General features: G+C 35.6%; 1 protein-coding gene across 1 annotated transcript in view; it reads left to right on the forward strand.

The window, feature by feature from the left end:
- The window catches only part of rev1 (REV1 DNA directed polymerase), a 225,400-nt gene that overhangs the window by 134,139 nt on the left and 75,922 nt on the right, over positions 1 to 15,339 (forward strand). The window contains exons 4-5 of the mRNA XM_028800617.2: positions 7,075 to 7,243; positions 13,410 to 13,550. Coding sequence (XP_028656450.2) covers positions 7,075 to 7,243; positions 13,410 to 13,550 — 310 coding nt within the window. The remainder of the gene's footprint in view (positions 1 to 7,074; positions 7,244 to 13,409; positions 13,551 to 15,339) is intronic.

Here is a 15,339-nt window from a genome sequence, read left to right on the forward strand (position 1 = left end):
CTCATTTGTCAAATTTCATTCGTTTTAAGATAAGGAAGGTTTTTAAACAAGGTAATATCTGTGAGGCATTGGGTCCAGATGGAATTTCAGGGCATGTTACTGTAGCAGTCTTTCTCTCTCTGTCTTTGTTATCTGAGGTATTGTAGCTGTTGTTTTATCCAGGTGTTCTTAGTGATTGCCAAGAAGTCTGGAGGGTGGAAGGGTACAGGAGACTAAATTTTAAATGTCCTAGGGTTAAGCACCTCAGAAGTTGTGGTGTTCCAGAATGTCTGGGATTCAGCATTTGTTGAGTTCTCAAATGTGAGGTGAGATAGAAATTAAATTGGAAATATATTAAAGAAAGAAAATTGTCCTCAACTAGGGCCTCTTTGAGTCAGGAACCAGTAAAGAGTTCATTGTGTCTTTTATTTTCTCTTCAGCAAATGGTTGAGGCATTCCTGTTACAGCAGTCTACTAAGGGACAGTTCCTTGGGCAGAGGTTGTCAGCTTATGGTCAAAGAATAAGAGCAGAGTTCTGTATTTATAAAGAGCTGAATTTACAGAACAGTGCTGAATTAATGCATCCCCTGACATTTACATGCCCATCATCTGATTATTTCATTATTTTACATTCCCAAATACCATATCTAAATAAAAGTCTCATTTCACTATATTCTTAGTCCTTACCATACTTTTCAATACTTCTCGAGTTCCTGTATGTTTGACATCTGTCAAGTCTTGCTGGGTACATGATAGTCACCCAACGTCTTGTACCATCACCCAGAACCTTCTTGTTCTTTGTTGTCCACTTGATATCTCTGTCTGGTTTCCTGATATCCTTAAACAAGTTTCTGACATTTATTAACCCTTTTATACAAACTCATAATAATTCCATCTTGATCAATACCAAACTAAAAGTTTTGCTTTTGACCTATTTCAAGTAGTTTTGTGCTTTTATATTATTGCTAATCCAATATGTGTGTATTATTGCTAATCCAATGTGTATTCCACCATCACTCTTTGAACCACAACTGTTGTGACTGGCACAGGGTGTTGTTGCCATCAACAGCATTGATGTACATCACTTTCATTCAGTTGTTGTGTGTAAAGTTTGTCCTGCTGCAAAGAGCAGTATCTGAGCTTTTCAAACCATCTAATAACAAAGGAAAAAAAACAGTAAATGTGTCCTGCCAATGCAGCAACCTTGTATTTGGAATTTGTAAAGCAACAACGTCCATCATGCTCTGGAACTGTAAACACCTTGAAGTCAAACACCTTGGAACCTCCAAGATAGACAAAAAAAAGTGCAGGCAAAAGGAACAGACTGTCAGATTTTGGGTACTGTATTTGCCAGTCGTTTGACATAATTCCCATGTTTGGAAGTAAATGTTCCACCATCTTGACCGAATTACATTTTTATGGCATAGAAATTACAATAAGCTGAATAAACATTTAACTGAATAAAAAATAATGTACCTGAGAGCAGAAATGATTGTACTTGTCATTGATTAGTTGTCCTGTACAGCATTTAGATTTATTTGTTTAATCTTTTATACCATTCCATCTTAGTGTACACTCGTACAAATCCACACTTGCTCATACTACAACAATTTTTAATTGGCAGCTCACTTCTCATGACTCTGTTTCTCCTATTTTAGCTTCTTTACACTGTCTGCCTGTCAGTTTTCAAATTGATTTTCAAATCTTGATGCTAGTTTTTAAATCTTTACATGGGCTTGCTCCTGCCTATTTATCTGAACTGTGTGTTTTATATCAGCCATCTAGAGTGCTTAGATCTTCTGGTCAGTTGTCTCTGGTTGTCCCTCTTACCAAGTGTAAAACCAAGGGGGACAGGGCTTTTGCAGCTGCTGCGCCTCGTCTGTGGAACTCTTTACCTCATCATATAAAGGAGTCGTCTACAGTTGAACTGTTCAAAACAAGATTAAAGTCTCATTTCTATTCACTTGCATTCCGTGACCTTCAGTAATACTGATGGTTTCCTCTTTGTGATTATATAACATTACTTCTATTTATTATGTATATAACATTACTTCTATTTGTTATGTATTTTATTTTATGTTCATATATTTTATTTCTATTTATGTTTTATGTTAATTTGTTTTGTTTTTCCTTTATTCTATTATTGTAAAGCACTTTGGCCACAGCATTACTATGTTGTTTTAAATGTGCTATATAAATAAATTGACATTGACTTCTCATACAATCTTTTGGGGTAAGAAAAGCAACCATATTTCCTATTAAAAAACAAACAAACAAAGCAGGGATACTGAATAGATTTCACACAAACATTCTGCAGTTTAGTAGTCAAACAGACCTGGAGCTGTGATGCCACGTTGCTAACTACAGTGTTACTACTGTGGCACCCTAAATAACCTAGATAATTAAAATAACAGTTTGCTTGAATGGTACCGTTTGAATAGATTTAGTTGGTTTCTCACAGTTAAAATAATAAGCAAAACTAATAATTCAATTTTGAGTAATGGCTATGAAGCCCAGCTTTGGCTGCTTAGATCTTTTCAGCATTCCAGCTGAAGGAGAAAAATCTTTGAATCTGCTCAGCAGCACAATTTGAGGCTATGAAAGTCAGTCTAAGTATATTTTTTCATAATTAATGTGATTACGGCCAGTTGATAGTTCAGTTAATTTTCAGTTTCTTTGCACAATCACACACTCTACTTTGTGCTACCTAAATGAATGTACTGAGATATGAGGTAACAGGTTGCAACTTCTGGCCACCTTCTGAAGTATAAAATTAATATAAATTTTAATTTGATTTATTTTGGTATTTTAGATGCAGCTAAATTCAGTAGACTTAGTGGTTTACAAAAATAATATTTGCATATCAGTAATATTATTCATTACAGTTTTATCATGATTCTTATAAATCAGAAAGCATTTAAGTAAGTATTTATAAAGTTCAGAAATTTGTAATGCTGGAATTACTGACAGGAGTTGTAGGACCCTTGTATTTTAATTGTAACTAATTTCATAATTTGAAATATTTACTGTTTTTAATAGTACTTCTTCCATTTTTCTTTTGTACTTGGTACATATATCAATACATTTTCATCTCTGTATGTTTCAATTCTTTTTGAAATGTATTAATTCTAAAGAGTGATTTAATTATAGCACTCAGTCTTTTTAGGTAAGAGTCTATCATTTAGGCACATCTGGACTTGGCGATTTTTGACCACTCCTCCTTGCAAAACATTTGCACATCTATCAGATTATGAGTGCATCTCCTATGCACAGCTTTCTTCAGGTCACCCCACAGATTTTCAATTGGATTAAGGTCTGGGCTATGCCTGGGTCATTCCAGAACATTGAGCTTCCTTTGATAAAACCATTGCTTTGTTGATTTTGATGTATGTTTTGGGTCATTGCCATGCTGAAAGGTGAAGTTCCTTTTCATCTTCAGCTTTCCTGCAAGTGCTTTAAGGAAGGGCTATCAATTACAAATTCAGTTGGGCCAGATTTTCAAACCAAGAAATTTAGCTGGGCCAGACATTTTCAGTGACCGATAAGCAGTAGATAATTACAAATGTTAAGCCAACACAAATGAATGTACAGTGATCCCTCGCTATATCGCGCTTCGCCTTTCGCGGCTTCACTCCATCGCGGATTTTATATGTAAGCATATTTAAATATATATCGCGGATTTTTCGCTGCTTCGCGGGTTTCTGCGGACAATAGGTCTTTTAATTTCTGGTGCATGCTTCCTCAGTTGGTTTGCCCAGTTGATTTCATACAAGGGACGCTATTGGCAGATGGCTGAGAAGCTATCCAGCTTACTTTCTCTCTCTCTCTCTCTCTTGCGCTGACGTAGGGGGGTGTGAGCAGGGGGGCTGTGTGCAGCTGCTTCCTGAAAGGACATGCTGCACGGAGCTTCGCATACTTAAAAGCTCAAAGGGCACGTATTGATTTTTTTTATCTGTCTCTCTATCTCTCTCTATCTCTCTCTCTCTCTCTCTTCCTCTCTCTTCCTGCTCCTGACAGAGGGGGTGCGAGCTGCCGCCTTCAACAGCTTTGTACCGGAGGTGCTTCGCATACTTAAAAGCCAAAAAGCCCTATTGATTTTTTTTTTGACTGCTTGCTTTGCACTCCTTTGAAAAGGAAGATATGTTTGCATTCTTTTAATTGTGAGACAGAACTGTCATCTCTGTCTTGTCATGGAGCACAGTTTAAACTTTTGAAAAAGAGACAAATGTTTGTTTGCAGTGTTTGAATAACGTTCCTGTCTCTCTACAACCTCCTGTGTTTCTGCGCAAATCTGTGACCCAAGCATGACATTCTAAAAATAACCATATAAACATATGGTTTCTACTTCGCGGATTTTCCTATTTCGCGGGTGGCTCTGGAACGCAACCCCCGCGATGGAGGAGGGATTACTGTATTGAAAAATAAGTAATGTTAATTAATTGTTTCCTTTCTAAATTTACTCACAGCTGACACAGACACATCAAAATGTACATTAAAACCAATAAATAAAGCTTAAACCAAACAAAATCTGAGGTAGTAGCAATACTTTTGAAATAAAAAATATGACATTTTGTTCATGTTAGATGTAGGTACATCTCACAGTGCATAAAAACAACAAGTGCACACACAATATGAGCAATAACATTTGTCTCCTTTTTGAAATAAAATAAGTATTTTGGTCAAATATGACCTAGGCACATCACAAAGTGCATTTAACAGAATTAAAAATAACTGTCAAAGTTATCAGTGCGCAAACTCATAACAAGTGATAACAGTAACTAACACACATGAATACAACGTCTATTGCACACTGACGGAACATAGGCTTGTTTTAAATCACCACATGTGTGACTTGTGTCCTTTTTGTAAACAAAAAGTGGCAGTTGTTGTGGAGAATGGACTTGCTCCCTCTTCAAAGCAAACACTCTTGAGTTTCGAGGTGGGGTAAGTAGAATAGATTTTATTACAAAGATGCACACAGCCATCTCAGTTCAATGAAGTGAGCGCCCTTCATTGGGCAAGTCTTACATTTATTACAATTCTTATCAGTATCTCTTTTGCACTTGAACATTTTTGATCATCATGTGACTACCAAAAACACAAATCCTTTATTCCTAAAATGTATCCATACCACAAATATTTTCTCATTCATTATCAGAAATAATTGCTTTTCTGCCCCCTTACTTTGCAATCATTATTTCTCTGTTGTAAAAACATAGTTACCACCCACACCTAAGAGTGATCTTCACCTAATCACCTTTCTTTCTCTACTAAATCACTTCTCACATTCCTGACTTAGGGCTGGTAGAAAATAGTGAATTTCCATCCATTAGGAAAAGAAAAAAAAATGGGCACAAGCCTTTAATGGTTTTAACTCTTTCCTGACCTAAGGCTAGCTAGTACAATATGTTCTTTGTTAATTTAAAAGAGATTTCATTAATACATGTTTTAAATACTGTATTCAGTACATAAACATTGCATTTAGATCAAGTTTGAGGTATTGCGAAGGTATATAGAGACCAAGAGTCCTAGCGCAACATGTTTTGTTTATTTGGTGAAAAAACATAATGCTTAAAATTTGAAATTGACAAAGCATCAGGTATAATAATAATAATTCTTTACATTTATATTGTGCTTTACTTACTACTCAAGCAGAGAGGACCCAGGACGCAAACCCATGATTTCCTTGCTGCGAGGCAGCAGTGCTAGCATTGCGCCACCTGTATAGGTGTATCGTACTGCATAACATGGTGCTTGATAGTTTAAAATTACAAACACAGAACTTCCGATATTGAAGAATATCAACCAAAGGTTAATAACAAGCTCTATATTCTACAAAAAAATGATGTGTCCCTCAAAGAAATCACTGCTTAAATAGTAAGAGTTTTAAAGAAAATTCCAAACTTTTTGTATTTTTTCCATCAGTTTTCATGCAGTCTTCCTAATTCGTTCTTTGCTTTGAGTGTCAATCGCTGATCGTCATCCTCGCTGGATTGAAGCATTTGAGTGAAGGGCCAACTAACCATATGAAGAGAAGTGAGGAGACAATGCTTGTCAGTAACAGGGCTGTCTTTGAAGTAATAATTAGACAATTTGTGAAAAACCCACATTCTCACTCACTTGATGAAATTGGAATACAACTAAGCACACAATTAATTATAGAATCATTTAATATGTGGTTGATGCCACTACCAGCTGTTGCAGTCAAGGTTGTGTAACGTCACCAAAAAAAAAAAATCACTGTATCATAGACTACTACCACCACCACTTCTAGACACAAAACAACAATGTGCTGCATTGTAGCTTGAATGTTGCTTGACTATGCAAAGTGTTGCATTCAAAGTCTGTACTACTATAGGAATTTATGTAGGAATTTCTGAAGTCTCGCAAAATGTGTTTTTCTCTGCAATTCTGGTGGGACCACAGGTTGGGCCAACCGGCAGTTGCTTCTGGGCCACCATTTGAAATGGCTGGCTTTATGGTTTTGTGACAAACTGATACTTGGAGATAACCATGTTTCCATCCACTGTGACTAAAACCTGTTCCAAAGAAATCGGGCCCAAAGCATAATACTGCCTTCACCATGCTGCACTATGGGTATGGTGTTCTTCTGATGATGTGCTGTGTTAGTTTTGCACCGAACAGTTCAACCTTGGTCTCATCAGACCGTAATACATGTTTCCACATGGTTGTGGGAGACTCTGTATACCTTTTTGCAAAGTCTAGCCAGGATTGGATGTTTTTCTTTGTGAGAAAAAGCTTTTGTCTTGCTACTCTGCCCTACAACCAAGACATATGAATAATATCACTGATTGTTGTCACATGCAGGGAACAATGAGTACTTGCTAGGAAATCCTGCTGCTCCTTTAATGTTGCTGCATGCTTCTTGGTGGCTTCCCTCACCAGTTTTCTCCTTATCTTCTCATCAGTCTTGTATGTTGCAACCAAGAGGATATCAGAATAATCCTACTGAAACAGCCAACATTTATCTGAGCTCAAAGTGTTTAAAAATTCATTATGTAAAGGTTGCATTTCTTCTTTGTTTTTAGACTTGTGTAATGACCAGTCAGCCTAATGTGTACTCTTGCATTTCAGACCCAACAGCAGATGAACTGCGAAAGTTAATGATGGTCCATGGAGGGCAATACCACATGTATTATTCAAGGTCCAAAACCACACATATTATTGCCTCAAATCTGCCTAATAGCAAAATCAAAGAACTCAAGGGAGAGAAGGTGGTTCGTCCAGAGTGGATCACGGACAGGTAATATGGTTGTTTTTTTTTTTTTGCCTCCCTAAGTAACAGTATTTTTCTCAGTAAATTGATAATATGTCAGAAATCACCTAACATGTTTAATTTCCTCTTACCGTATGTGTAAATTGTATATGACTAATAAATTAAAATTGGTGTTTTCAAATTATTAAAAAATTTTGTATGGCACTCTTCAGTGAGTGCAGGTGCAGAGTGCTGTGAACAGTTCTGAGTTAAAATACAACTATAGATTATACTAATTATTAAATACAGAACTGATATAGATATACCTACAGATTTGTTAAAACACACAGTGAACAAGGTAGAGACTGGTTAACCATCAATGGAAGCCAACGATATCTGTCCATTAATTAATTGATGCACTATGGCCAGTTGACCATGGAGGTGATCAAAATTCAAAAATAACTTTGCAGTCCTGGAGACCTCAGCCAACTAGCTGCCTGCACCCTCCTGGTTTTCTACAGTGGAGTCTGTGCTGGCCATTCAATCTGAAGAGAGAATTTTTCCATCCAAAGATTCCAATGCTTCTTTATTGCAAGATAACTTTTCCAAGCTGGCTGCTGGTTAATTAGATGATATTCCTTAACTTGTTTTTAAAGTCTCAGAAATTACTATAGTAGGAGTTTTACTTCTATCAAAACTTCACAAAGGCTCTTATTACAGTGATAACTGTAGGTGTGATGATATTGAATAATTTTCTTAATTTTTTTTTAGTGTCATTTACTTTTTACTTTTCTTTTTAAGGACTCATTTATTTGTAAATAACAAAGTAGTTAACAAAGGGACTGTGTGTAGATAATAAAAGGAAGTATTTGATAAAAAGAAAATAGATGAAAAATTTTAGCAATTGAGAGTTTATAAATCCACTCCAGCCTGCAAAACATTTTTTTCATTTTCTCAAAAACTTTTAAACATAATGTTTACAGTAAGAGATATTCAATGTAATATAAAGTGAATGCAGGAAAAATGCAGGTTATGAAAAAAATCACCTTACCTTAATCTCACACTGAAAAAAAAGAGGGATCCAGCGTTTAACTGAAGTAAATTTATTCTGAGAAAAAATATTATTCATCAAGAAATAGTTATTTTTAACAAAACCACACATGCCATGATTATTGGCACCTCTGTATTTAAAACTTACTGTAGTACAACATTCCTTTGCTAATAAAACAGCTCTGAGTCTTCTCTTATAATATCTTATTAGGTTAGAGAATACAGAGCAGGGAATCTGAGATCATTCCTCTTTACAGAATCTCTCTAGATCCTCCAGGGTCCTAGGTTCTCTCTTGTGCACTCTCCTCTTCTGCTTACTTCACATGTTTTCAATGTGATTTAGGTCCAGAGATTTAGACGGACATGGCAGAAGTTTAATTTTGTTGTCTTTTAACCATATTTGTGTTGACTTGGATTTCCTGGATCATCTCGCCTGTATGGATGTGTGGACTGTCTTGTGCCTGCCTGTTGTGTGAGTAGTGAAGGAATAAAAGTAGGGCTGTCTATACATTACTCATAACAAGCTGTTCACTGGATCATCATTTTTCTCCTTCATTTCACACCATCTGTTGCCGCTACATATTGGAATGTGTTGTAGACTTTGTCGTTTGTGTTTATCGTGTTTGTTGTTGCGTCTATATTGAGTTACTTTTGTGATCACTGATTAGGTAGCTGGGGAGGATTAGGTTTGCTTTAATGTTTAGTTTAATTTTCCCTTCTATTTTTTATTTAATATGCTCATTTTGATTATTATTCAAGCACTGTGGTTCTTTATCTCTGTGTGTGAGGGGTGTGAGTCAGGCCAAGGCTGAGTGCATTCCTGGGGTCCCCACTGAAAAAATAAATAAATCAACATCCTTGCAACTGTGAAAATCTTAGCGGCGTTGCACCTGGTGTCCAAAGGTAATTTTGGAAATTTGTCGACCCCAAGATGTCCCTTTTTTTCTGTATTTCACCAACAGTAATTCTTGGGGCTTTTTTTTTTACCTCTCTTATCCTGCTGCAGTTAATCTGAACTTTGTTTAATCATTGCCCTAACTGTAGAAATAGACATTTTCTGGCGAGTAGCATTTCTTTATAGACATTTCCTGACTTCTGAAGGTCAACCCTCTTTTCTCTCATTTGAATTGTTTGTTCTTTAATGTTTCCCATGTTGGTGAATGAATAAAGGAATACAGCCTCTGTTCCACCTTATATTTATACCCCAGTGAAACAGGAAGTCATGGATTACTGCCTGGTAAGGTTTCTACACACTCTGATCAACTTGAAAAGTCAGATGTAAATGGAAAAAATGCTGCAGTTATACTTTGTTCATAAGAATTTCTAGGGTTGCCAAAATTATGGCACATCTGGCTTTGTTAAAAAAAATAATTGTTTCTTGATGAGAGATTATTTTTTCCCAAAATAAGTTTACTTCAATTAAAGATTGAATTTCTCTCATTTTATCAGTAAAAAGGTGCCAATAAAGGGTAAGAAGGATATCCTGTGAAAGTAAAATGATCAATTTCTCCGTATCTATTTCTTCCCTAGTGTTATTTATATAGCACGCTGTTGACATTTCAAACATGACATACTTCCATAATAATTAAACTTGGTCCTATAGTAGATATTCAGGTTTCCAGCCACTGAGTCATCAGACATTTTTATCAAATTCAATTTCTTGTTCAAAATGCCCCACTGTTTGTCTGTTTTCATTAAATCTCACAAATGAAAGAAAGATTCTAAAGTGCACTTCCAGAATGTTATTTACATTTAATGATCCTCCTTCTGTACAAACATGATTACAATTCTTTCTGGGCAGCTAAGTATTAAGCATTCCACCGTTTAAGATGTGTGAAATATTTATAAAATCAGTCCCTGACTTGCAGAATTCAACATACCAAAAACTTTATACAGTAGTGAGATGTCCTTTTTAAAAAAATTAACCATTCTTTGATGGACTGATAGATTCTCTTGACTGTACACAACTAAACAGATTATTGTTGTTGTTGAAAAATTAGCAATTAGTACCCTATATAATTACCGAACTGGGATTTTCATAGCTTTACAACAGTACCTAGAGTCTGCAAACTAGTGAAACACTCAACCCAATGATGTGTTTTTTTTGTACTTCATTTTACTTTCCCAGCTGAAAATACCCAATATTGTTAAAATAAAAATCGGTGTCAGAATAATGGTTTTAAATATCTCTTTCTCTCTTTTACTGTCTTTCAAAATACATAGATGGAGAATCATACTGTCTTTGGTTTTAACATATAATGTGGCATTCTGTTTCTGCTGTTGTTCTACCATGGTGTTGATGGGAGCAGAAATGGGGTAGAGGTTATCCTGAAGAAACAGCATGTCAAGAGGTTTTTGGAGTTGAAAAGACTGTTGGACAGAGTGATGATTTTGAATCTTGAAATTGAAGGTGTGATGATGAATGTTTTTAGTGAATATGCCTTACAAGTTGAGTGTGCAATGGATGAGAAAGATGATTTCTGGAGTGAGTTGGATGAAGTGGTGGAGAGTGTACCCAAGGGGGAGAGAGAGAGAGAGAGAGAGAGAAGGTCAGATGGTAGTGGATTTTGTGAAAAGAATGGACATGGCTTTGGTGAATGCATATTTTAAGAAGAGGAAGGAACACAGGGTGACATACAAGAGTGGAGGAAGATGATTATATCCTATGCAGGAGGGTCAGTCTGAAGGAGATTGCAAAATGGTGGCAGGGGAAAACGTAGTTAGGCAGCATAGGATGGTGGTCTATAGAATGACGTTGGATATCAAGAAGAGGAGGCGAGTGAGGACAGAGCTAGGAATTAAATGGTAGAAGTTGAAAAAGGAAGACTGTAAGGTTGAGTTCAACGAGGAGGTAAGACAGACCCTGGGTGGCAATGAAGAGTTATCAGATAGCTGGGCAACTACAGCAAAAGTAGTAAGGGTGATGGCTAGTGTGACACCTGGACAGAGGAAGGAGGATAAGGAAGCCTGGTGGTAGAATGGGGAATAAGTCATAAGGTGAAGAGAGAGGTGGCGAAGGCTAAAGAAAAGGCATATGATGAGTCATATTCAAGGTTGGACACTAAGGAGGGAGAAAAGGACCTGTACCGATTGTCTAGACAGAGGGACCGAGCTGGGAAAGATGTGCAGCAGGTTAGGGGGATAAAGATAGAAACATACCTACAAGTTTTCCCAAGGTTTCTTCCATTTTTTCCTACAAGGTTTTTTTTGGGAGTTTTTCCTTGTCTTCTTAGAGAGTCAAAGCTGGGGGGCTGTCAAGAGGCAGGGCCTGTTAAAGCCCATTGCGGCACTTCCTGTGTGATTTTGGGCTATACAGAAATAAACTGTACTGTATTGTAAGTGAGAAGGATGTGTGCTGATGAATGGAGAGAGAGAGAGAGAGAGAAGATTGGATGATGTAGCGATAATGAATCAGGAAGTGCAACGAATTAGCAAGGAGGAAGTAAGAACAGCTATGAAGAGGATGAAGAATGGAAAGCCTGTTGGTCCAGATGACATACCTGTGGAAGCATGGAGGTGTTTAGGAGAGATGGAAGTGGAGTTTTTTAAACCATATTGTTTAATGGAATCTTGGAAAATGAGAGGATGCCTAAGGAGTGGAGAAGAAGTGGACTCATTACTGATTTTTAAGAACAAGGTGGATGTACAGAACAGTAGTATATACAGAGAGATTAAACAGATGAATCACAGCATGAAGTCATGGGAAAGAGTAGTGGAAGCTAGGTTAAGAACGGAGGTAGTGATTAGTGAGCAGCAGTATGGTTTTATGTTGGGAAAGAGCACTATAAATGCAATGTTTGCTTTGAGGGTGTTGATGGAGAAGGCCAGAAGCAGTTGCATTGTGTCTTTGTTAGACTTCGAGAAAGTACATGAAAGGGTGCCTAGAAAGTGGTTCTGGTACTGTATAAGGAGGTCGGGAGTGGCAGAGAAGTATGTAAGAGTGGTACAGGATATGTACGAGGAATGCCTGACAGTGGTGAGGTCTGCACTAGGAGTGACTGATGCATTCAAGGTAAAGGTGGGATTACATCAGGGATCGGCTCTAACATCCTAGTATGGTACCTGCTCCACTCAGGATCACAAAGCACTACGGAGAGTTTTGAAGTCAGCTAAGAATAATAAGGTATATGGAAACTTTCTGCTCAGGGCATAGGCTTTCGCTATTCTGAAGGGTATATTTTTTCCTCTTCCATTCTTGCAGACAGTTCTGGAACATTCCCCATTGCACGCCATGATTCAGAAACAAGGTTTTATCCACAGGTTATATGGCTTCCCAACAGCCACTTACATCATCTACTGCATGCATGTTTCTTTAGTACAGTATATTGTATAATAATACTATATTTAATGTATGGTAACTTATTTCATTGATGTCTTTCTATTCATTGTTTATTGTTGGCATTGTCATACTGTCACTACCCTGTAGGAGGCATTTAGGTAAGAAGTTCTTTGTACTATGTACATATGACAATACATTTGAACATGAAAATCAAATTAAATACAAAAATCTTAAATGTTATAATGTGTTATATATTTTTCTGTTTTAGTTTGTTGAATGTGTTTTTTCTTTATTTTGCAAATATATTCCCAATTATGTACTTTATTTACAGATAATCAAACATATTAATATTTTATGTTGTACAAAACAATTTAATAAAAATGTGCATTTAAAATAAAATACAGTATTGGAATATAGGCATGCATAAATATACAAAATAATATATAAAAACTTTATTTAAATAAGTAAATGCAAAATACAACAGGGATGTACTGTTGTTTCATTATTATTATATTTGGTGCTACACATAAATGTTAAAAGACCTGATCTCATATAAAACTTGCCATCAGTCTCCAAAATTGTGGGGAAATAGAGCTTACAGTACCCTGCAACCTAATAAACTTTGTTTAAATATTGTCAGCGCATAGTAATCATCTGCACTTTTTTCTTTTAACAAAGATAGATTTATTTATATAACAATTTGTATGTGCCTATAATTGAGTAATACTTCTGACGTCCTACTTTTCTTATAATGAATTACTTTTAAGTTAGTAATTTTCTTATGGCATCTAACAATAAGTTGTAGCTGGTGCACTTTAAAATTTTTAATATGCTGTAACTAAGGCATGTACTTGAACTTCTTATGTGTGTGTGTTCTCTTTACAGTATAAAGGCTGGCAGGCTCCTTTCATATCTCCAGTACCAACTTTACTCAAGGCAGAAAAGCCTCAATTTTAACAATGTATGCAAACTGGAGGAACCTACTCCAGGTCCAAGCAATATTCCCAAGGAATTGGAGACCAGGGTGTAAGTACAAGTTTACTTTTAAAATAATAACTTTTTAAGTAGGAACATGTTTGAAATTGTATTAATATGTACCTTTGTTATTTGTGTGGACATAACAAACTCAGAAAATGAGTAGAGGGATGCAGCGATGAAACGTAGAATCGTTTTTTAAAGGATTACAATAAAAACAAACTGAATTAAAAATCTTAAAAGTGAAAATCCAAATGAAATGTATGTGGTGAATTGTAAGAGAAGACAGGCATGGAGTAATTTCATTCAAAGTGGGGGAAAAATTAATTTGGAAGATAAAATAAAAGCAGAATGAAAAATAGACACTGTGTCCATTGACCTAATCCTCCATATTTAGTATAATAGAAATTTGAAATAAAATGACCAGTTACCAGCAGTCATTTTTTTAAAAGCTGTGGCATTTACCGTTCACTTCGTTGCATGCTTCAGTGCAGGGCTCTTCCTTTGCCCCTGTAATTTATAACTTGGAAAAAGTAGTTGTATGTTCAGTTCAGATATGTAAAACAGACACAGTAGTATTAGCTAAAATGTAAAAGAATAAAAATAATCTTGCCATTAAATGGATGACAATTCATGTGTCCAAGCCTAAGAGGTTAGTCATACAGCCGGGAAGTAATTGACATAGCATTTATAAAATGCAAGATGGCTGCTCTTATTTCTGATGTTTCCTTACACTGTTTATTAGTTTAATTTGATCTTTTCATAGTCCTATTTTATTAGTTTTATAGTTCTTGTTTTCTGTCTGTCAAGCAAATTGAACTTGATTATTCAGAAGTGTTCCACTTAATATACAGTATATTATACTGCTGTTCAATAGAAGATCAGCCTATAATACATGCTAGGTGTAAAATCCTATCTTGTTAGACTAAATATAAATACAGTACTTCCAGAAATTTCAGTAGGTTAAGATTATAATATTTAATAAAACAATGTTCTTTTTTTAATATATTCAAATTTTACTAAATTGACAGTTGTAAATTCTCAAAGTAATAAGAATATTATAATGTGTTTATATGGATACTGTTTAAAGGTCTTATATATTTTTTTTTTTTGTTTGCCTGTCAAGTCTGTACATTTTAACTTCCTGAAAATCCAACCATACTATTCAAAATCAGACTTGATTTCAACAACCCACCCCTTCATAATGTTATGTGCTATGGAAAAAAAAAAGTATTTTTAAATAGCTACTGGTATTTTTCCATTTTAAGGCATATTGTAACCATAAATTTGGGTTGTTTCTCACGTTAAGGAATTTTTATTTCAAAAGCCCCTATCATTTGACCAGTAGATGGAGCAATTAGTGTAAAAATAGGAATAATGCCAAGACTGCTGAGAAAGAAAAAAGATAAGCCCACCCTCAGAAGCCATGTAGCCAGACTGACCAGCATCATGATTATTGTTATGTGGATTGTTCTTTTTATAGTAAGCACATGTAATTTTAAAAGCATAATATGCAGTAGCACTGGTTTTTATGTGCATCCTTCTAAAGTTTGAGTAATGGCAAATTTAAATGTCTGTTTTAGGTTCTCATTGTACAGGACTGAACTGGACGTTTGTAACATTTTGCTGGGAGACACAGCCTGTAAAAATATACCCATCAATATACATATATATATATATATATATATATATATATATATATATATATATATATATATATATATATATATATATATACCCTTTCTTTTTTGGCTTTCTCAGAATATGAGGTTTGGTTGGCCCAAGTTAGGCTCATGCAGAATATAAAGTATTTTCAGCTCTCTATTAATTTCATACACCA

This window comes from Erpetoichthys calabaricus, chromosome 4 (assembly GCF_900747795.2).
Source record: "Erpetoichthys calabaricus chromosome 4, fErpCal1.3, whole genome shotgun sequence".
In the NCBI taxonomy this organism is placed as follows: domain Eukaryota; kingdom Metazoa; phylum Chordata; class Cladistia; order Polypteriformes; family Polypteridae; genus Erpetoichthys; species Erpetoichthys calabaricus.